Genomic DNA, 24,557 nt, shown 5'->3' with positions numbered 1-24,557 from the left:
AATAACAGGAGTGTGTCTGTGTGTTTTTTTTGGTGGGATAGCTGGGGTGACCACTGGGCCACACAGCTGCAGTCTGACCTACTGTATAGCGAAAGGCTCAGCTGCAGCTCCACTACCTCAGTACAACTCCTTTACAGTTACAGCTTCAGTAAGCTGAAGCCATCTCAGGATTCAGTCTATCACTCTGCAACTCTCCCCTCACCATCTTGCCCTGTGAGCCCAGACACTAACATTATTCAGTGTTCCTCAGAGCAATGGGGTTTTTAAGTCTGGCTGGGAGACAGCCACAGGGAACAACACAGGCACTAGCATTAGACCATGAGTCCTTAATTATCACATTGACAAAGTCTTTGTCCTTCTGTTCCATAACTGAAAATAAGTGTGTCATTTCACAAATAGCATTTGCATAATTTAATAGCTTTAGATCCAGACAAATGCAATGGCTCATAAATAGTCAATTGTGTGTAACATTCGTAGTGTTCTCTGTTTTATCTAATTAAAAAAAGGCTTTGCACGGTAAATTGTATTGAAACACTACAAGCAATACAAATGTCCACTGTGGTCTATTTAACTAAGAAATGGTAAATGGCTGCAGCTCTACACATGGATTATGGATTATCTATGTGATCAGAGTGCTGCGATTAACAAAGTACTCAATGCCAGACTTTGCCCTCTATTTGCTTTAAACCACTAAACAAACCTTCGAGAGAGAAGCTGGAGAGCAATGGGTACAAAATCAGTGACCACTTGTGTAAAGGTCGCCATGTATTCACCACCCATCACAGTCCATTAAATTAAGTTTCTACTTGGAACGTTTTGAAAGATGTTTCAGTGAAACTACCGAGTCATTACAAGTAAGTATGAGTCATAAACATGTCACAACAGGACTCTCACAACAAAATACAGAATGTGTGCCTCTCTTTCACCCTCTAATGGCAGCTACCTACTGTACCAAGGAACAAGTAACAAAAGAGGAACAGAGAATCGGCCATGATCTTCTCGTCTCTTCTCTGACTCAGAACCACTCTTGATGGGAAACCAAGGGATAATGAAATGTGTCTAACTAGTGTTTATCAGCATTCATGGGCTTTAGCATTAATAATGCATTAGGTTCAAAGTGTATACGCCATTAACATAAATGAATGCCAGCTATTTTCGCTACTTGTTTTCCAGTGTGTGTAAAAACAGGAGAAATTAAAACTGCAGCAGCCACAAGCTCCAACACACTTGTAAGACAAAGACTGAATTTAGATCGGAATTACAACTTAAGTCTACCCTGCATTTACTATTCCAGGGCTGTTTCCTCAGACTTTCTGAATCATTATACATACTGTAACCAATAAGTTATATTGTATCTACAAATATTTTTCACAAAAACCATTACAAATATATATATATAATATAATAAACCCGTTCTCAAACAATTCTCACTACATTCTTAATCTATTCCATCGATTTCAACCAATTATAATGTGTCCTCCACAAAATAAAGTAATTCAATTCCACAACAAACGTACCGTATAATCAGGTGAAATAAATGAAAGCAGAACTATTTGCAAATACACTAGAGACTTCAGCTACGTTTGTCAACTATAACTCTGTGCTCATATTTGGCAGATTGTTTTATATTTTTGTGGCTGGGCTTGGGGAAGACAGGACCTGTTTTAGAGGGGAAAGCTATCTGAAGGCTCAATCCCCTTCTGAGCTCCTGGAAGTCCCAGACAGTGCTGCTTCTCTGGAGGCTACGTAGAACTCAGCAGTCAGGCAGCAATCACGACCTATCAGCAAGTCTGCTGCTATAGCACAGGCAGAATACAAAGCAGTGGATCAGAGAAGGAGAATGAGGCAGAGATAGAGTGTGTGTGTGTGCGTGCGTGCATGCATGCGTGTGTGTGTGTGTATGAGAAGTTGGCTGAACTCCTTATGCTCTAGCTGAGAAAACCTGAGCCGTTTTCTCATATGAACTCTGGACAATGTCTGGAGAATCAGGTTTGGAGTTTTTCACATGAAGCATAGAACAGGAGATTCTCCGTGTCAGACTCATTCTCAGCTACTGTAATACTGTTTAGGGGAGGGGTGGTGCCTGGGTATAGTTTGCAGAAGGAAGGGCATGACACAGATTACATCGCGGTCACAAAGCTGGTATGTAAGTTTGAGTCAGAAACAACCAATCATCCTGCTGTGCCTTGAATTTGTGTGATGGTTTTGGCTTCGGCCCTGACCGACAGAAGTTCTCAAATCTTGTTTTCTCTACACTCCAGTTTTGCACGGGATGCAAACGTCATCCATGCGCCGACTCGATGTGAATTCTTCAAGTAATTGGACATTACACAGATTTTGTACTAGGGAGCTGGCTGGGTAAAGTCTGTTAAATTTCAGGACATTTACACTCTCACATGCAGCTCCACCTGGTAATGTCTAGGTAATTTCAGGTTTGCAGTGCATGTGTGTGTAAAGGTAGGTAAGTAAGTGAAATGTATTTATAAAGTGCTTTTCACAGGCAAAAGTCAGACAGTGCTTTACAAAGGCATACGACAACATACAGGGCAAACACAGAAAAACACAATACATCAAGAAAAAACATAATTAAATCCCTAGCCGTCTAGTTGACCAGGTACATACAGGGTCTTAAGACCTTAAGGGCGCACTCACACTGTCCTTCTGGCCGGGGCCAAAACCGTTTTTTCAGCTAAAGTCTAGTACCTTTAAGCCATGTGAGTGCACCCGCTCCGCGCACAACTGCGGCCAGCGGGCCGTCCACGGCCCGCTTGAAAGAGGTGGGCTTTAGCGGAGCCGTTTGCACATGTACGAGCACGAGCGTGCGCACGTGTGCGAGCACGAGCCCTACGGCAGTAGCGGTATGTCCGCCTGTTCGGACATGTAAATAGAAGGACGGACCATGCGCGGACATTTAACAACAACAACAATGGCGGTGAAAGGTTCACGTTGGTGTGATGCGGAGGTGGAGTGTTTACTGCAGATTTGGTCGGATGAAAATATTCAAAAACAGTCGACAAGACGCACAAAAACTCAGAGGTCTGTGGAAAGATTTGTAAACAAAGCCACACACACACGCGATCAATGCGTGTGACGTGTTACGGCTTGATGGCGTATGGACAGCAAGAAGCATTGGCCGGCCCTGGCAGTGTGAGTACAAACGGGGCTGGGACGCGGGGGGAGAGGGAGGGGGGACAAGTACCCTAAAGTCCGGGTCGCGGTCCGGGAGGACAGTGTGAGTACGCTCTAAGACCCTGTATGTACTGGGTCTTAAGGCCTTTAACATATTCGATCTGAGAAAGCGAGCTGAGGAAAATGGGTGAAGTAGCTCAGCCACATATGCAGGAGCCCGACCATGAGATGCTCTGAAGGTAATAGTGAGAATGATAAAAATGGATCCTGTATGCAACAGGGAGCCAGTGAAGAGATTTGAGAATGTAGGTAATGTGAGATCTTCTGTTTGTTCTAGTGAGTAGCCTTGCGGCAGCATTCAGGATTGATTAAGGTCGGTCTAAAGGGGACATACTAAGTGAGGAGAAAAAGTGTGTTACAGTAGTCGATAGGAGATGAGATACAGAATAAGCATCTCAAGTTCAACCGTTAAAACTAGATCTCAGTTTATTGATATTTCTCAAATGGAAAACGCAAGATCTGGACAGCTGTTCAACATGGGTGTCAAACAAAAATAATTGATCGAATATTACCCCTAAATACGCAAGTGGGGGTGGACAGCAGAGGAAAGAAGCCTAAGCCAATACATTGCATGATTGTGGCGAAGACCTTCTCAGGAGCAACAACTTTTTTCTGCCAACCATTCCCAAATAGTGTTAAGACTAGATAACTTAACCTCACTGGGTTTAATTGAGAAACAGAGTTCAATACCATTCGCATATAAATGGTAAGTAATATTAAAACTGTTTTTAAACTGTCCTAAGGGCAGCAAATACAATGAAAATAACAGGGGCCCCAGAACTGAGCCATGTGGGAAGACACAGGACAGTGGGGAAGAATCAGACACAAAGTCACCAATAGAGACAGACATCATATGTCTGTGAGATATGATGAAAGCCATTTCACTGCTTTGCCTGATATACCAACCCAGTTACATAACCTCTTGATCAGAATATGATGGTCAACTGTGTCAAAAGCAGAGCAAGGTCAAAAAGTACAGTACCAACATAGAACAATCACCCGCATCAGAGGACATTAAAACATCATTAGAACAGGTGCTGCTTGGGACAGGATTTCACCACCAATTAAACTGATAGTTTCACATTTTTGCTGTTAAACTAAAACGTGGTCCACTCTGCCATTATTTGGAGGTCAGTCAGGGCTTTGCTTATGCACTTCTCACTGTCTCACAGTGTGCAGGCCAGGGTAGGGTGCATGTTTGTTAAATCCTGTGGTGAATGCAGATTCACAGGGCCAGCAGTACAGCGGTTTGTGGTGCTGTAAAGTGGGTGCAAGTAATGTGTGGTAGCATGTGTGATTTGTCATTACGATGCCCTCGAGGCAGAGCAGGACAGGATCTTTTAGCAATCTGATTAGCTAGCTTCATTTGATAGCAGCAGGCAGCTGGCCCAGCAGAAACCGAGCTAAAAACAGACATACCAACGGGGAAATAAAGGGGAAGTGTTAGATCGTTTCAGGAGCAACAAAGCACCAGTTGAGTTTTTTCAAGGCTGTCACACTGTAGCGGTAAGAACACCACAAAATAATCTCTTCCTGAAAATCAGTCCAACTTAAATGGTTGGAATTTCTTATTTTCCCTTTTCTTGTTCCCCCTTGCTCTGTCATTTCAGGTATTTTGGCCAATACACTACTTCACCAGGACAATTCAATTTGCTTAATTACCTCGAATGTACCAAGGAAAAACACACAGTATACAGATATACAATATATAACTTTTGTATTTACCCAAACCAATTATTATCCGCCGCTCCATGTTGTTTGTCACAGCAGCCGGCCTTTCTCTGTAGTTCTAAAATAAAATGCTTCAGGCACTGACTACTTATGCAAATCATGTTGAAGATTTGGCTGTTCCACCCCAAGCAATCTAGCATGTGTAAATGAGAACACAGTTGAGATTGTAGGCTTGGTAGGAATTGACGGTCCGGAGAGAGTTAACTGATTTAGTGTGGAGAGAGAAATTTAGAATTGAGCTGTGTGATATGCTGTGTCCAGTTGTTTACAGGGATGTCACCTCCTTAACCCGGTGATGAGAGTGGAAACTGTGTCACTGTACAAATATAGAAACTGTGAAGATAGATACACAGTAGCAATGTCTCAGTTGATGTCTTGTGTTGTTGCTGCGTTAACAGGTTGTGTTGCTGTTGCTGCTTGTTGTTGATGTCCTGTTGTGGGTTGCAGTGTGTTTTGTAATGCCAAGCCTCTAGAACTGATTTTCTTTGGCCAGTTTGGGGCAACACTTGACTTTGAACAGAACTTTTAATTGTTCCTTTCCACCTAGCTGCCTGATTTTTCTGGAACTGTGACATGGGTTGAAGTAGCAATCAAGCCAATAATCACATAGATGGCATGTGGCCTCAATATGGCCCGTAGGTTGTTCATACTTCGCTCTGCTCCACTAAAGGGAACTTAGCCGATCCTCAACCATCAGCACAACATCGGCGGTGCAAGCAGGTGGACAACTGTAGCGTCAACCGGGAAACTGGCAATATGGAGGGAAATACTGTTCATCTGTACACATCGTCCAGACTATAGCCCCCTTCACACAGAGACCGTGCAGTAGCACTGCAATGAAGGAAGGTCACAACGAAGGCTATGTTCATTTTCACGCAAAACCAAGCAAAGGCGGCATAAAACCACCTCTGTTGTGATAATTCAACATGTTCGTTTATCGTCTTTCAATGGAATCGTATCTTGATGAAATCATATATCCACACATCATGACACACAACTACATCATCAAATTGCTAATACAATACAAACAACCACTTTTACATCCATACGAGTACCTATTTGAGTCATTATTAATACAAAAAAGGCTTTATAGCAGCTTTAAAATGGGTTTACTATAGACTTGTGACCAAGGTATGTGCAGTATGTACTAAGCAAAAGCATTTGAGTCGTTGCTCTCTTGTGGACAAACTTTGTAAGCACTGTTTGTAAAAAGAAAAAGAAAATCTGGCATGTCTATACTGTACTATCCTTATGATTTATAAGTCTATAAGCTAAATCAGATGAGAATGGGCCTGACTTATTATTTATGTCTAGACATCTCTATCTGTTTCTTGTCAGTAATTGTTCTGTGGATGTGACCGGCTCCATGCACACATAACTGCCTTCCTCTCTCTGTCTCCTCCTGTGGCACACGCCATCCCCTCTCTCTTTCTCCTCCTCCTCCTCTCATTCACACACTCTCCCTACCCTCATCTCTTTTTCTTCCTGCCATCCTCTCTCTCTCTCTCTCTCTCTCTCTCTCTCTCTCTCTCTCTCTCTCTCTCTCTCTCTCTCTCTCTCTCTCTCTCTCTCTCTCTCTCTCTCTCTCTCCTCTCTCTCTCTCTCTCTCTCTCTCTCTCTCTCTCTCTCTCTCTCTCTCTCTCTCTCTCTCTCTCTCTCTCTCTCTCTCTCTCTCTCTCTCTCTCTCTCTCTCTCTCCTCTCTCTCTCTCTCTCTCTCTCTCTCTCTCACTCTCTCACTCTCTATCTCTCTCTTCCTACCGTTTGGACTGCAGCAGTCTCTCCTCAGCCTCCTGTCTTTCTTTTAGCAGCCTCTGCAGGTGGAGGATCTCCCTGTGGTAAGAAGCTTTTCTCCCCTCTGCTGCCTCCTCCAACACTGCCAATTTGGTTGACGCCTTCCTCCGGTACACCTGCACATACACACACACACACACACACAGGAATGACATGGTGAGTGCTGCTATGAAGGAGGTGGATTTACATGAAGGACAGCGCAGCAGAGACAACTGGAGTGGAGGAGGGGGAGTCACACACATTGGGACAAGGTGAGGAATAACGCACACACACTAACTGGCACATCTTGTAAAGAGAGGCTGGTGTATGGGCATCTGGTCTTTATTTGTTTAGATTTAGTGTCTGTGTGTGTGTGTGTGTGTGTGTGTGTGTGTGTGTGTGTGTGTGTGTGTGTGTGTGTGTGTGTGTGTGTGTGTGTGTGTGTGTGTGCAATATTTAAGTTCAGAACTACTGCAGGTAATGCAGCACTCGCACACTCGTACAAGTGGCATACATGTTAATTGTTACGTGGACTTGTTGGCCTCAGTCGATGCAGAATAACAATCATACTGTGTAACTGCTGTCTGCTCTACAGTCAGATATTTAGTCATTAGAAAAACAAGGTCTGTAACAGAACACTGTGCATGCTTGCCCTCTATTTGTGGATGTCCATGGGAGTATATTGTCTGCTCTATAAAGGGCAAAATAAACAAGTTGTTTTTGACCCTTTCACTATAAATCATTTTAGTAAGTAGCTGCCATGTCTGGATTTGATTCTGAGACATTTTGTAGAGGAGCAGTTCTGTAAAGTGTTTTCTGTTATAATAGTAGGATGTATTAAATTTAGGCTGTACTTCTGAAGCTATTCTATCGATTCTTTGAATCTAGTAGCTATCACACCAGATCAGAGGACTGGTGAGAATTATTTATCGCGATCTGTTTGCACAAAGCCTATTTTACCCCTAACTGCTCCTGCCTATTGCACACAGAGAGAAACGGGGAGCAACCACAAAGCGGCTTTTTCTTTAAAGAAAAAAAAAAAAAAGCTCCTTTCTCCTTTGCCAACCAGTCCCAACCAAGACAACATTCAGGTTTCTCCTTAAAACAAAAACATGGCATAAGTGCATGAAAATTGTAAAAACATTGTGCTATTGAATGAGTAGAATGCTAAGCAGACGGATCACATACAAGAGAGCGTAAGGTAGCTGAAATTAACAAGGAGTGAAATTCCTTTTTTCACCTAAATTACTTTCTCATTAATGTTCATTGTCAGTTAATTAAATAATATTTCAAATTTAATATGAGTCTGGTTGTGGTTTTACATTAGCGTGTATAGGTTTTGTAATTTAACGCAAAATGTAGATCAAGCTATATAGCACAAGTACTAAGTCAGCTAAGGAAACACACAAAAAAGCCACAAAAGGTCCAAAGAGAAGAAGAAAAGAGATTATATCAAGATTAGATTTGAGAGCTGAGGGTCTGTAGAAATTGTTGCTCTGGGTGAAAAGACTAAATGGATAAGGAAGTGGGTAAAATATATACTGTATATAGTATATATGTTTTTGGGGTTCCAGTAAAGTTTGACTGTTCAATACCCTAATTTTACAGTCATTTAATCTATCTAATCTAATCAATCTTATTGCTTTGACAGGGATGGATAGAGTTCATGTAGAAGAAAATCAGACCACCATATGCAAGACATTAAATCGTCGTCATCATCATGATCAATTATCCATTTCATAACAAATAAATAACCTCCTACATCAGAGTCGACACACGGTGAGATTAACCAAAGAATACATTATGTAGCTTACTACTTTACCCTATATCCACACACATACATAATCACAGACCGCAGAAGACAACAGGACCATGTAGAACCGAGTAGCATGACGCTTATGAGTGCATCATCAGTACAGAATGCTGGACACCTAATGGAAACATTTGGTCAGCAGTATGTGAACTGAAAATGCTTACTCTTAAATATATTTATGCATCTGTTTTTATTTTTTGACCAAGGGACATACAGTAAGTCCTGCACAGTCACACCCTGACATTGATCAGGCACATGAAATAGGCATGTGAAATACACAGACGGGCCTTTAGCCCTACCCTGAGCATATCATTTACCACTGTCATTAAACACTGTACTCATGTCATTAATTAAATCTTCTGTTTGGCAGGACCAGTAATCTAGACATAAAACTAGGTACATCAGTATTAGTGCCAACATGCATCATACCTGTCATAAGTTTTACACAGGTTTCAACTCATTAAGAGCTGTACATGAGATCTCTTTAACCAGTGACCACTTCTCTGCAGAAGATGATCTAGGTGGTTATTAGATGCAAGCATATGTCATCAGCCACCACCCTGCTATACTCTGACGTACTTAGCAGCCAGCAACAATGACAGGCTATTCCTCCTTGCCCTATTTTATGTCCAAAGAATAGGAGCTTCTAGAATTCACTTGGTCCTTAAAAGTAAAAGGCTCTGACTCTGATTTCTCAGTGTTTGAGAAACCACAACCCACAGTAATTTAGACAGCCATCTTACGATCTATTGAAAAAGCTGCCAGTATGTCTTAGGATGACCAAAATAACCAATACACTGACCGATATAACTAGAATTAAATCATTTGATGGTGCAATAACCTGTAATGTTCAATATAGCTGTGACTACAATGAGAAGCCCAAATCTTCACAAGGTAATCCAAAGGTGTATATGAAATAATTCATATTTTTGTATGTATTCATGAATATGTGTTGTAGTTTGCTAAAGGAAAACAAATCACCAGATAAGGTGCTGTTCACAAGGGCTAATTGCAGTGCATGGAAAGAGAAGTAAAAGTCAAATGGATAGCTCATGACTTCAAACATATTTATTAGATATATTCAAAGTTGCACTCAAGAGCAGTTTGAGAGCTCAGAAACAGTAGGGTGCCAAACTTGTCTTAGCAGGGAGTCTACAGGGCCCCGCTGACAAATAGATTCTAAATATTCATCTGAAACTTGTCTGAATCTAGTCCCATCATACAGTATCCAAGGCACTTAGCCAGTTAAAAGCCTTGAATATGACTCTAGCTCACTCCCCAACCAGCATGTGAATTTCTAGTTGTGCTCTGAAATGAATGGAAATGGTATTTTCAGTTGGGGAACTATAACCTGAAAAGCAAAATGTCTCCAAAGCTTGGCTTGAATCTCCATCAACCCCCTAGGGAGGCACCAGGGTGACAGCATCAGCCCAGCTGAAGCAGTGACATTTAGCCCTCACAACAAGCGGAGCTGAGCAAACACCCCCCCACCCCCTGTAGCCAAGAGGCTGACTGACCTTCTCCACACAGTACCAACAAAATACTTAAAATGCAGAGCAAAAAAAAAGTATTTTTTTATATTTCCAGTTGGGGATTGTAGTTATATTAAAGGGGGTTTTCATTATGTGAAGCTGATCCTTCGGGTCCTACCACCTGTTTGAAGCCAACCATGTATCAGATCTGCCATATGTCCTGCCTTATTCTGAAATACTATTTGTGCTGCAGCCAACAACTGCTGCTACAGTAATAGTCTGAATGCAGAGTAAATCTTGAGCATGTGTTAAAAATATTACTGTATATATACCCTCCTCTCCTTTTATCTGTCAACCTAACATTATTTTTAATTAACTGCACCTTTTGCCCGATTCATTAATTCACAACTCCAAATATTTAATTTCCCTGCAGCAATAACTCAATTCTGTCAGCTATAAACCATCACTGAATGTGAACAGACTGACTGGCGGGCTGGCGGGCTGGCGTCATTGGGTAATTAAGCAGTTCCATAGGCTAGGCAGAACAGGAGACACTGGATGGGAGCATAGTGAAACAAAAGAAGAAAATACCGTAATTCAACAAATTAAACCTGCTGCACGCATTCAGTGCAGCAAGAGGAAGTCAAGTTGTAGCCAACAACCAGCTAGTATGTTCTCACTTGTACTAGCTGTTTACTAAACAGCTTCCAGTGGTAGAGAATGCAAGACTGTGGTTGCAATTCCTCCCAGAGGCGAACACAAAAATACAGTAGTTTTACTTGTTGACTTCCAGTGGCTAACCACTGAATGGTAGATTAGACTAAAACCATACTGGGAATCTCCCAATGGTCAGCAGAACCCAGGTATCTGTTAAGCACCATATGTGAATATGAAAAAATGTCCTGACTTGTATAGAGGGTGCATACAGGCATTCTGTAGTTCAGCTAACTTTTCTTGATTTAGTAAAAGTAAAAAATGATGTCAATTCTCCTTCTAAGCCAGTGGTGTGCAGCAAAAAAAACTCAATGTCAAGGTGGATCTGATTTGCCACCTCTCTCGATTCATGGCCTTCCTGGTAAAAGTCTCTGACCTTTGCAGAGAAGTGAAGCTCTTGTGGTATGAGATGTCAACAGGTGTGAGGATGTTTGTTGGAGGTTGTGATGAAATGGCAAAGGATAACTAGGGGAAAGTGAAATGACAGAAGAAAGAAAAGGAAGTTTTGTCTGCTATGTTTGAAAAGCTTTAGAGAAAGAGGATTAGTACTAGCTTTCTGCCAATCGCGCACAAACACAGACATCAAGCACACAAACAAGCACCTCCCTTGGTAGAAAACTAGAAAGACAACAAAGCCCACAGCTACACTAAGCCCCTAAGCCCCTTTTACACAATCACTGTAACCGTGAATAGTAGGGGTGTGACGAGACAATACACAATATTGGAACCCCCTTATTTTGTAATAAAAGCAGTGAGCAACATTAGAGAACATTAACAATTGTGTCAGAAGAAAAGATTTAAACTGTTTTCTTTTATAGGATTCAAAAATGAACAGGAAGTGTAGAGGCCACAGCTTTGAATGACTTCAGCACATCTGCGCCCACAGGACATCACTAGCTTCTCACACTGCTCTGGTTTGATCTTGGTCCATTCTTCTTCAGTCTCTTCCACAGTTCAGTAACTGTAGTGGGTTTCTTAGAGATCACTTTGTTGCCAAGGATTTTCCAGAGATTCTCTGTTGGATTTTAATTTACATTGGCTGCCAGTAATGTTCAGTATTGATTTTGAGGTGAAGTCCGGTTTCAGCAGTCATGTGTGGACAGGAAAACAGAGTTAAACCGCAATTTTCTTGTTGACATTGTTTGATGTCACACTGTGCTATGGTTAACAGTAAGTTGTATCCATGGAGATGTGGGGCACTCTAGATGTGACCAGGTGATGAAGGCGGATTTGGTTTCAAAAATACCCATGTTAGTGTGGACAAGGCCTAAAGTTTGAATGATCACTTTTAAAGCATTACATGACCTAGCTCCAAAATATATCAAAGATTTGTTGACCCCCTTTGTGCCTGGGCATTCCCTCAGATTGATGGATGCAGCTCTGTCGGTTGTTCCAAGATCCCCACTTGTGACCAAAGGGAACCGGACCGTTTCTGTCCAAGCCCCAAGGCTGTGGAACTCTGCCTATTGAGATCAGACTCATCACAACCTTAATATCTTTAAAATCCCTACTTAAAACTTTCATTCATAGGAGAGCATTTATGAATATTAAATTTGTTGCTAGGTTTTATCATTGCTCCATGGCCTTTTAATACATTTATTTTTTATTTATTTATTTCATCCTCCAGTGTTAACGTTTGATGTTTTCTTGATCCTTTGCTGTTGTTATCTGTTGTTTCGAGGTTTGGTTTTATATTCTATGTTTGGAAGGCAGTTTGTAACTTTGTCAAGGAAAGCACTATAGAAATAAAGTTGATCATTAAATTATTATGAAGTTATAATGTTTGAATATTTGCTTTCATATTTTTAAGAAAACAAGTGTTCTTTTTATTGGAGGTTTGTATGCCTTTATGCAGGTTATACATTTTTACATGCTTTTAACTGGTACACTTTGTCTTCTAAGTTAAATACACGTACTGCTAGTGCAAATAACTTTCCAAACATTAACATGCCCCCCATCGCGAGGCAGGTGTGCCTTGCCATCCACAAGGGCCACGCCTGTCAAGACACAGTCTGTGCTCCACAAAGAAAGCGTGTTTAGAAGCATTGTGACTACCAACACCCGCTCATCTCACAGAACACATACATACATTTACATTTTATTAAATAAATCGACCCACACCATTGTTTTCTCCAGATGTATATGTTTTTTGATCATATTAACTGTAGGAGATACAGATATATTAATCGTCTGGAGTTAATATGAGAAAACGGCTCTACGCAGCTGTGTCACAAACATCTGCTGATGTCAAAGTCAATGTCACAGTTAGTTCAGGGTGTAAATAAGGTCACTGGCAAGTATGGGGTTCTCAGTCAGATTGAAGAACTGGAAAAAAACAACTGTAAAACAGAACAACTGTCGGATAGTAAAGCACCACGTGGCTAGCATGGACCTTATTCATGACATGCTAATGGTTTGCTAGACTAGACAGATAATTAAGGGTTTGTTGGTCTTTAGTAGGGCTTTGAAACATGCTGTAAAGAGCTTGATAATTTGGTTCTGTGTTTACCCTCCTGGCTTTTTTTTCTCATTTCTTTATTCATCACTCCTCTGAAATCTTCATTAGAGGTGACGGTAGAACAATTAAGTTAATCTTTTTACACCTGTCTTGCTGTGTATTTCAGCGGAGCAGAGCTTGTTGGCAGCTGAATAGCACTTAGAGATTGCAGTTAGTTACGGCTATCTCTGCTGCTGTAGTTCTACTTACTGTATGTTCTACATTTTTTTTAGGAGGCAACAGGACACAACACTGGCACCATGATGTGGATACTTTGGTCGTGGTTACTGTGGTAGAGCTCAACAGCTATCCACTTAATCTGTGGCAACAATTAATGTGCCACACATGTGTCCTGAGAGACTATCATTTAAAAATAGCACGTTTTGTATTCATAATCAAACTTTATTAACATCATTCAGATTGCATAACAATGGATTTTTACATACGTGAGCAGATATCATGATGTACTTATTCCATTTCTGAGCAATATAAAAGAAGGTGATATATAAGGAAGATATACGTATATCGTCAAAACAATATGTAGGTAGACTGGATTTGTGCAGATAGGTGACTACAAATCAACATTTTTGGGATATTACTCATGGGGTCCCATAGGAGTCGGAATAGGGTCCCAATTTATTTGTTCTGTATATAAATGACATATTGACGCTGTCTGGTAGAAACTCTATTTTCTCATTTTTATTTTTATTCATAAATCAGTGATATATATATACTATCTATATATATATATATGTATACTCTTTACGTCTCTGTGTGTTTTTTAATTGTTTAATAAAGTTTGAAACAATAAAAAGTATTAAAAATTTTTTAACTATTCGTGTAACACCATTGGATCCTCCAACTGTCAACAAAACCTCACATTCATGAAAAATTACAGTTTTGGACATACAAGGTTTCCGCCTGACAGCAACAATATGTAAGATATCAAAAATACTGACATTAGTTTGATTTGCGGATGACACCAGCATTTTCGGTTACTGGGGAAAATATGCAACACCTTTTGGAGATGGTCACGACAGAAATTAGTAAGCTAAATTCAAAATCTGTCTTTACACAAAAACATTATAATTCAATTTGGACAAACCAAATTGTTGCTGTTTGAAAATCATAAAATAAACAGTGTTAGAGATAGGAAGCAATTTACACAAATATATTATGATCCAGCAAAGCTGATCACACTGATTGCTGCTCTCTAACAGAGTGAATAAAATGATTACTTCTGGAATATGATGATTGCACAGCAAGTTGTATTTGGTGATCTAGCTACCAAATTCCCTTGCAAATGTTTCCCCTGTTGCCTCATCACACATGATTGAAAGAATGTTAAAACAATTATTTTGAACTGCTGATTCATCTGAAGTTGCGTCTGTGCTAATAAAAATCAATAGGTCCATTTCAATTCGACACTATAAATCCGTTCCTACACCAGGGACTTCTATGCCCTGGCTGCGGGACCGACACGGAAACATATATTCATCTTTATTGACTATGCCTGTCAAAACAGCAATGAGCCAACTGCTCAGATTATACATTAAATGTCCCATTAACACATTAAACAGCTTTCTTATACTGATTTACCGAATATACATATTGGGCTTTCATTGTCAATTATCTGATGTTTTGTTCAACCACTGTTGCCACATCCTCAAAATTATAGCAGCTCTGTTATTGTTGTGGAATCTTATGCTCAGTTAGTGCTTGCCTTTCTGCCTGGCTTAACCTTGACTTGTGCATGCCTGCATTAAACATCAGGGAGCTTCCAGAACTGAGCCACATCCCCAGACATACAGTTATTGCTGCTTCAAATACACTTTGACAATTGTATTCCTGACAGAATACTGTGGGTGGCAGAAGCTTCACTTTAGATCCACAGGTTCTCCTTTAACAGCTACAGCAGACTGGAGAGAAATGCTCATTATAGGTCACAATTGATTATTCAGCTGTGTGTTTTGATAAATGTACCAATCACACAGGTACCAACTGTTCTATCAAACAAAGATGAGTACTACTAGGCTCTGAGCCTAATCATCCTAACCCTACTTAATCGTAAAGCCCAGTAGATTTTTGACACATTTCCTAGCATGGTATTATTATGTTCCAAATCTTAACATAGAAAATACACGGATAATCCCAAATCCCAGTTTGGCTTAATGAGACAAGGTCTTGGATTATCAGAGCAATATGTTTTAAAGGTTTTGTCTCCTGGGCTGTTTGTTTCTAGTAATGTCAATATGACATTTGAAGTAGAAGTGTTCAATTAAATACGTATGAAAATCTAAAGTTTCAACCAAATATTCAATAGCTTTATTTATAAAGCACATTATAAAAACAGACATTTACGAAGTGCTTTGACAGGCAGAGTGAAGACAAAAGCAGAAATCCATACATACAGTATATACAAATCAACAGGGTGAGATAAACAGTAGAAGGTTTCAACTAAGAGTAAAAACGACAGTTGAACAAGAAAAGGACAGCAAAAAGACCATACAATAAAAACTAAATAAGCGAGTAAAATAAATAAGTGTGTTTTAAGAGGTAATTTTAAAGAAGTCATTGAATTAGCAAGCTTTAGCTCCTCGGGCAGGTCGTTCCAAAGTAGAGGGGCCCATATTATCAGCAAAAAGCAAAGCTTTTATGCTGTAATTTAAAGGAATACTATCTAGCCACGGACAAGAATTTGTTTTTTAAATGAAGGAAGTTTACCAAAAGGACTGTTATTTGTTCATGCCTAATTGTTGTGAGCAAGGATGAATGATCTGCCAAGAGCAGCAGGAACATAATCCTCTGGATCAATGGTATAATTCAAAGAGCCATCACCAAGCAGACATTCTGACAGCAAAGGTCAAAGCTATCATCAACAATCCTCACTGACACGAACAGAGAGGAGGGGAAAGGAGGGATAAGTGTCCCATCTTGCCTGACATGTAGTATAATGGGACATTTTACAAATTGCAAGCCACATACATTGTACAAGAAAGTAACTCTACCCCCCCATAATATGTTATAAATGCACAGCAGTTCATCTAGTTCGTCCTGCCAAGATCTTTGCAAAATATTGACTTTTGTGAAATTCTGGCATTAAACGCGCAGCTCAGTGACTTCTGTAGCTGTGACAATGCAGGTCTTATCTTGGTGATCAAAGTATTTTTCATTATGCAACAAAATATGCACATCAAAGCACATTTTGCTTTTAGAAATATCAACTTCTTATTGATTGTGGTTTGTAGAATAATTCAAGGTGATACTTAATTGATTTTCCCAGGGGGGAAATTCTCTGGTTCGACCTCCTATGAGAGCTCAGGGTCAACTGAAGAACAGCATGAATGGTGCTGGTAGGGATTTAAAGGCACATAATGTTTTAACTGACAAGTCGTCCTAACTGAATGACAAAATAATAATAGCTGTCTCTGAGAATGACATATTTTCTTATCTGACGCCCCTATTGCCTGGACAGCATAACTGTTACAATACCGCAAAAACCGTTACAAATCACTGAAGAGAAATAAATACATTTTACGATGTGACAACAGATCGTTAAAGGTCTGCTCAGGTTTAGGCACACAAAAAGATGGTTTGGGTGAACATAAGTTCTTTGTTAAGGTTAGGACACCTTTCTTGTCATAGTTACAATAATAACCACATGGGCAAGGTTAAGGTTATGAAAAAACTGTCGAAAATGGGAAACTAACAGTGACCCCCCCCCCAGAGTTGTCCCATTCAGTCATCAGTAATATGGCTGCTATACAGCTTTGTCACTTAAACATAAACATGTTGCTTTGAAACGACTGATGCTGCCATTATTGAGAGGACTGTCTCGTTCCAACTGCATGTGTGAAAATGGCATCTGATTTAAAAAGGAAACAGACAAATACAGTATGTGGTAATACCACAAGGTAAGGGGAGACAGACACACACACTTGAACAAGATGCTCAAATGGGATTTAGGTGGCAGTGACATAACTGATGAATACCAAGGTCGTTGCACTCCACTGCACTTTTTCAGGCAACAAACACATTAAACAAAGGCTGCAATATGTAACTGTTTAATCAGCTGATATATTAACAACTGCACTTTATCTTGATTATGTTATTATGCTTTTAATGGCATCTCACAATCAAATAAAGGGCTCCATTGATTCAGACTTACTTTATTCATGTTTTTGTTCAGAATTTCACACACACATATTTGCGCCATGTTATGGAAAAGCACTTTTTTGCCTTTGTTGTCAAGTATTGGACACACTCTTTTTTTGTGCCAATATAAAGTGTTTCTAAATGCTTTGACATGTTTAGTAAATGTGTACCTCTGTATCTCACTCAAGGACATTTTAAACCACACTTTCTGGGTAGAGAGTAGTCGCCCTTATTACACAGCTCAACTGTGTACTGCTGTCTACAGTAAATGTTACTGAAAATTCCAATATAAGAGATAATAAGAGTATCTCCAAAGACCAATAGAAAAAGACATGTACCCACAGTAAGATGTAACTTGATCTTTAATTACTCTGGAGAGCAAGAACATGATTTCAACCATTCCAAGACTCCCTCAACTCTTCTCCAATCAGTTCCTAAATGTCAAATGTCAGCTTTGGTCCACCTCCTCCCCTGTGTTATTCCTGCTCCATAATGGAACTATATAACTATTTTTATCAATGTTTGATCTTTTAAATTCAACCTATTTACCTTGGAGACCAACTAATCAGTCAGCCAACCTGTCAATAAATCAGTCAACCAGACAGTTAAATAGTCTAACAGACAGTACGCTTGTACAATGAACACCAGGAAGCTGTCGTCCTACATTTCTTCAGTCTCCATGCGACATTAACAATACTGCTATGACTAGTAGACACATAGACTTTCACTACATTGCCTTTAAATCACCTCACGATTCTTCTAACACCCCTCAATATACCTAAAGCTTTGTTATAATGGCATACCCTATGAGCCCTCATTTGTTCCTCTATCTAGCCATATCCCACTGTACCTGTCTACCATCCCAGCTCACGCAGTGACCACTGAGCCCAGTTAGCTAATAACATCAGCAGCTTGCACAATTGTTCAGTGGGACATCACCACTTTACTGCTAATTGGGATGTTCTACGATACCAATGGACAGCTGGAAATGTCTGTGTATGTCTTTAGAATCTACAGCAGCACCAGTGAAAATCAATGTTTGAGAATATGTTTGTGTGCGCTCAAGTTCTTTCAATGGTCACCAGACGGTGCTTCCAGTGATTCATTCATTCACTAAATGAAATTAAAAATGTGGTATTTTGCAAGTAAAAACCATAGGAACATGTCCACATATAGAAGATGGACAGCACTGTGTGTTCGACTGATTTAATGAGATACAAATACTTCTCAAAAAATGAGGGAACGCTTAGTCATCAGATTATAACAACATGTCACTTAAACGTCAGGGATATCAATCTGTCCATTTAGGACACGAGTGATTGGGAATCAATTTCACCTACTTTGGTGCAAATCAAAGTGACAACAGGTGCAATTTGAGAGGCAAAACAAAGACAACCCCCAAAAAAGGTAATGGTTTTGCATGTGGTCGCCACAGATGATTCCTCTCTTCTCATCCTTCTTGACTGATTCCTCTCTAGTTTTGTGTTCTGCTAGTGTCCCTGTCACTACTGGTAGCATGAGGCAATACCTGCAGCCCAATCAGGTTGGCACAGCTATACGTGCGGTCACAAGAAGGTTTGTTTCAAGGGCATGGAGGAGATACTAAGACACTAACTGTTATATGAGGGGAGCAGGAAAGGCCCAGAGAAGGACATCAACCGAGCAGCAGGCATGGAGAAACAGGAGGAGCACTGCCAGAGCCCTAAAAAATGACCTCCAGCAGCCTGCTGGTGTGCATGTTTCTGTTTTCCTGTCAGAAACAGATTCCATGAGGGTGGCATGAGGCCAAACATCCTCTAGTGGGACCTGCGCTCACAGCCCAGCAACGTGCAGCTTGAGTGGCATTCAGAGAGATCACCAGAATAAGCAGGTCCACCATTGGAGCCTCGTTCTCGTCAAAGATGAAAGCAGGTTCACACTGAGCACGTGACAGGCGTGAATGAGTCTGGAGACGCTGTGGTGAACGTTATGCTGCCTTTAGCATCATGCAGCATGACCAGTTGGTGGGTCAATGATGGTCTGAGGGATATCATTGGAGGGCTGCACATCCATGTCATAGCCCACGGTACCCTGGCTGATGTTAGATACAGAGATGAAATCCTCAGAGCGATTGTCAGACCTTACACTGGTGCAGCGGGCCCTTGGCTCCTCCTGATGAAGGACAAAGGAGTGTGTAGGCAGTTCCTGACAAATGACAAATGCATCGATGCCATTGACTGGCCCTCTCCTTCCCCTGACCGAAATCCAACTTATCAGCAGCATGCTCAGACGTTGTCAAGAGTGCATGGAGGCCATACACACTACTGAGTCAGATTATGCTGTCATAAAATTCACTCAAGTTGGATCAAATTGTGATTTCAATATTTCACTTTGATTTTTGATTTGATTTTGAATCCAGCCCTCAGTGGGTTAATGATTTTGGTTTCCATTGACAGTTGTTACATAATTTTGTTATCAACAAATTACACAATGTACATCAGTAAAGATTCTCAACTTGAATAATTCGTTCATCGAGATCTGATGTGTGGTTTAAGTGTTCCCTCAATTACTACAGCTTTACCTACTGTTGCTACACAGAGCAGCCATGTTGGATTGTGAGGTTGGGGTTGGTAAGGTCCTTCGGACTCTCAAACTCGCAATTACGACTTCAGGGGGTGCTCGTTTGAGTTTAAACTTCTGACTGTGAACTAGTGTTGTCACGATACCAAAAATATGACCTTGGGACGATACCTGCCTAAAATATTTCGATACCGACACTGAAACGATACCACGGCAAAAAACTTAAACATCATCAAAAATAATGGAATAAAAATTTGATTATTTATTCCTTTTTTATTATTATTTTTTTGTGAAAAAAGTTCACTGTTCACAAAATGGTACATTCGGGGGATATTTATGTTGTCTATCGTTAACCTGCAGCTCTCTAAACTCTTTGAACAAGTTTGTATGTCTGTCAGCTCAATGTTTCTCCAAGTTGGACGAGTTGGCTCCCTTGGTCTGTATCTATTAAAGCTTCCTTTATAGACTGGCTTTGCGGTGTGCATGGACTTGCCCTTATTGCCGGCTACGTAATCGCTCAGCCTCTGTGCGTCTGCTTTGTCAACAAGCCTAAGGTGGTCAGCAGGAGCACTTATGCTACTTTCAGCCATGTCTGTCTAATAAAAAATGCTAATAGGATGCTAATAAAACGTAAAATAGTATTGTTTTAACGGCTGGGTACCGCGTTTTACCATGCAACACTACTGTTAAATTCTGCAAATTCTAACTTCCAAGTTCAACTGGAACACTTGTATTACCAGGGGACCTCATTAGATTTAGAAATAGCTAGTGCTGTGTGAATAGGGCTTAGGACCTGGAAAAACTGGGTGATTCTTACTGACATCTTTCCGACATGTTTCAGAAGGCTTTTTAATGCAACAGACTGCTTGCTGAAATATTTAACAGTCAGCAAGCCACAGAAGGGCCTGCTGGGCAAAATCCACCTATTCAATCTATATTTCATGGTCATGAATGAATGAATGACTGGCTTTTCTTTATATAGCATCTTCTTGACGGGAGGGGGACTTCGTAACAACAGGAATGAGATAAGTAAATCACAACTGTAGCTCACAGAAGCATACAACTGATTGTTTTTAGGTTTTGCTGAACTTTTTTAAAACCTTTTTAACCTTTATTGAATCATACATAATTTGACAAAATAAACCTGGACCTGTATAGGAAGTTCAGTTTCAGACTTTGCTGTAACCCTGTCCTTACTGACAATTCCTGCACAAGTCCTTCACTATGTTATGCCCACGACAAGTCGTCAGTTTGCGTTACTGTTCATACTACACAAATTTCTCAAATACAAAATCTGTCACCAGCAGGAATCCCTGATGTGTGTGTCTAGTCTACAACTGGAGCACTTTCTCTGTTATATAATGTTGCCGCGGATGGATTTACAGTTGAAAACCTGTGCATTTGAAATCAACGTTCAAGGGTGCCTTGTGTGTCGGTATCATATACCGGAAGCAGCAGCTTCTCCTCTGTCCAGGAGCCAAACTTCAACTTGCTGCTTCACCGGTCCCCTGGCAACAGGCCTGTCTGCAGCCGCACTTGCAGTACAGTTAAGTTCCTATCATTGCAGTAGCCCACTCCCCCTGGTCTCCCCTTAGCCCATGCCTTGCGCTCTCCTTGGCTCTTAGAGCGTACTCACACTGTCCTTCCAGACCGCGACCCGGACTTTAGGGTACTTGTCCCCCCTCCCTCTAAAGCCCACCTCTTTCAAGCGGGCCGTGGACGGCCCGCTTGCCGCAGTTGTGCGCGGAGCGGGTGCACTCACACTGCTTAAAGGTACTACTCACACTGCTTAAAGGTACTACTCACACTGTCCTTCTGGCCCCGGCCAGAAGGACAGTGTGAGTACGACCTTAGAGTCCCCAACAGCTCCGCATATTTAGCCTGCTACATATCTGAAATGTGTCTTTTAGATACCAGCGGGCCACTCAGCTTGCCTCTTTGAAAAGGTCACACATTGCACTTGAATTCCGAGTGGTAAGCTAACCCCGATTCCCCTCCGATCTGGGTCTCTTGTTGGCTGACGTTGTGCGGAAAATCAGGGCTTAAGTAAAGTAGTGGGCCCTAGGCATTAAAAATAAGAGGAAAGCTGATCATATTTTGTTTACAGGTTGCCCATTTCAGCATGTTCCAGTGGCTGATAATAATATCTTCACACTGAAAACAGCTGCAAATGAGCCCCATAGGTTTCAAAAGTTGACGGGGCTAATGCCACTGAGTAGCTGTCACCTTGACTGGAGTTGAATACCTCATCTGCACTCCATGGGCTGGCTGAAATTTCAACCTGTGGCCTGAAAGCGTTGTGAGCAGACCCAAAATCAACTAAGGCCTGACACTTCTATTTTTTATTATTATACAGAGCTCTGACCCCCGGAAGACTTCCCATCACTGCCCTTGTGGAAGGTTACATGTGGCAGGTCCTATGACTACACTGGGAGAGCAAATATGTCCACATTCTGTGAGGACCATCACTAGGAGAATTAGAGGCAATGTAGCCTTTCCTCTTTAGATGATTGATCTGTGCCACTGTGAGGCCAGTACTTGTTCTGGCATGCCCCGTCATGGGCATAATGGTGGCCAGGCGCTTAGAGACCATACAGTGGATGATGTTGGTTCCTGAGGGCAATCGTCACCTTTTCTAATAAAGCTGAACAATATTTCATAGCTGCTTTGTTTTCAAACCTCTATGTGACATGTAAGCTGTATGGCTGAGGCACAAATCAGTAAACCCTGTGAACCACAGATTATCCGAAAAAGATGACTTTGCATGAAGGTGCTGTTTCTCCAGTGTTTCTGCACTGTCATACTGTACTATCATTGTGCAAGAGTCCAGTGACAGTTCCTGGCCAGTACTATGTCTGTTGACTCAACTGCAGACACAGCACCTACCCATTAACCTAATTCCTGTCAATTGCTCTTGGCACAACTGACAGTGAAACCCACCAACACCGTAGGAGCTTTTTGGCAGTAGTGTTCCAGGGCACACACACAGTCATATACTGGCATACTGACATAACAAGAAAATGAGTTTGTTAAAAAAAACACCTCTATCCATGACATTGTAGACTTTACTACCTCATGTGAATTTTCAGCGACCAAAAATATAAGCATTTTACATATAAACACAAAGTATACACAACTATATAATAGCAATAAAAGGTTTTAAAATAGTTGGTTTCTCTGGGTTCTATAAGCGGTTACAGGAAATGAATGGATAACATATAGATAAATGGAAAATAGTTAGTTATAAAATGCACTTATTACTACATTATCCTTGATGAACAAGATGATTTGTTTTCTACTTTAAGAGTAGAGACCTGCTTGTTCTTATATTAGATTATATTAGATATTATTCTATGGAGAATCACAAAATCCACAAGAAACGTTGAAGCTAGCGGCTGTCCCTACCCTCAAAGATCAACAGCATTCCTGGCTCTTGCTTTGCCACAAAGAGCTTTGGGAGGACACCCTGATCCAACTCCCAAACCATAAATCATTCATCACCAGCAGGCACTGAGATTAGAAGCAGCCAGAGAAGAAGGCCAAACCTGACCTTTCCCTGCTGGGTTGCTATACAGCAAATAACAGTAGTCAGAAACATCTGTTTGTTTAAGTTTAATTTCCAATGTTCTTGTTAAAGTCATATGTCATGATGGACTGTATAAATTCTGTTAACTCTCAAACTCTCTTTCCCTCCATGTGTCTCCTCATGATCTCCAGAATATGACTTGAAGATGAGCAGTCCTCAGGCAGAGTTAGAGGAAAAGGACTGTCCTCCACCAGAGGAATTTGAGTGTAAAATCTGTTACCAACGCTACAATGTCCACAACCGCAAGCCTAAGATCTTGGACTGCTTGCACCGGGTCTGCGCCCGCTGCCTCATTAAGATCCTGGATATTGCTGACGGGGCAGGTTTCATCTCCTGCCCCTTTTGCCGACATCAAACAGAGATCACAGAGTACGAGGTGTCAGCCCTCCCTGACGATGCTATCATCATGTCCCACTTGGCAATGCGGGACAAATCTTGGAGCTCCGACCACAAGGAGGTGGTCTTGACTCCAACGAGTTTCTCCTCCTCCAGCCCGTCTCACGACTCCTCCAACTGCCTGGTCATCACCATAATGGAAGTGCAGAGGGACTCACAGCACTCCCCAAGCCGAAATGGCAGCTCTGATGCCTATGCTGAGCAGAGCCTGGACTCAGTATCAATGGGCTCCAATGGGACGGCCGATCAAGACATCCTGTCCAAGTTTTGTAATCATGTCCCACGTATCCTGGTCTGGCTGCTGGGTTTCTTATATTTTGGCTCACTGCCACTAGGAATCTACTTGTTGGTGATCCAGAGAGTAACACTGGGCATTGTATGTGTAAGCTTGGTGCCATCAAGCCTGACAGTTTGCCTGGTCTATGGGTTCTGCCAGTGTCTGTGCCAGGGTATATGTGACTGCTCCTCCAGGGGTTAATACAGTAGAATGCTGCTGAGCACTGGTGGTCCTCACATAGATTATGAGTAGATAAGGGGCCCAAAGGTGCTGCCCTCTCCCACACAGACTTTACAAGCCTACCAGTCAATTATCTTCATGCAAATAATGGGGCAGTAAAGATCGCCTTTAGTATTGGTCTGTGCTTTTGTTAGTCGAACCGCTACAACTCAGAAAC

The 24,557-nt window shown here is 41.2% G+C and overlaps 2 protein-coding genes across 2 annotated transcripts in view; one reads left to right on the top strand and one right to left on the bottom strand.

The window, feature by feature from the left end:
- The window catches only part of cep89 (centrosomal protein 89), a gene marked incomplete at its 5' end in the record, with an annotated part of 59,586 nt that overhangs the window by 6,463 nt on the left and 28,566 nt on the right, over positions 1-24,557 (bottom strand). Inside the window, one exon of the mRNA XM_083915310.1 lies at positions 6,680-6,828. Coding sequence (XP_083771436.1) covers positions 6,680-6,828 — 149 coding nt within the window. The remainder of the gene's footprint in view (positions 1-6,679; positions 6,829-24,557) is intronic.
- On the top strand, positions 6,868-24,361 carry LOC310966692 (E3 ubiquitin-protein ligase RNF182; the record flags this gene model as incomplete). Its single annotated transcript, XM_083940517.1, has 2 exons — positions 6,868-6,963; positions 23,619-24,361. Exons 1-2 carry the CDS (start codon positions 6,900-6,902, stop codon positions 24,359-24,361), a joined length of 807 nt encoding a protein of 268 aa, XP_083796643.1. The 5' UTR covers positions 6,868-6,899.

Source organism: Echiichthys vipera (genome assembly GCF_963691815.1).
Source record: "Echiichthys vipera genome assembly, chromosome: 1".
Classification (NCBI taxonomy): Eukaryota; Metazoa; Chordata; class Actinopteri; order Perciformes; family Trachinidae; genus Echiichthys; species Echiichthys vipera.
Note: the sequence above shows the minus strand (reverse complement) of the source record. Positions and strands in the feature narration are given on the sequence as shown.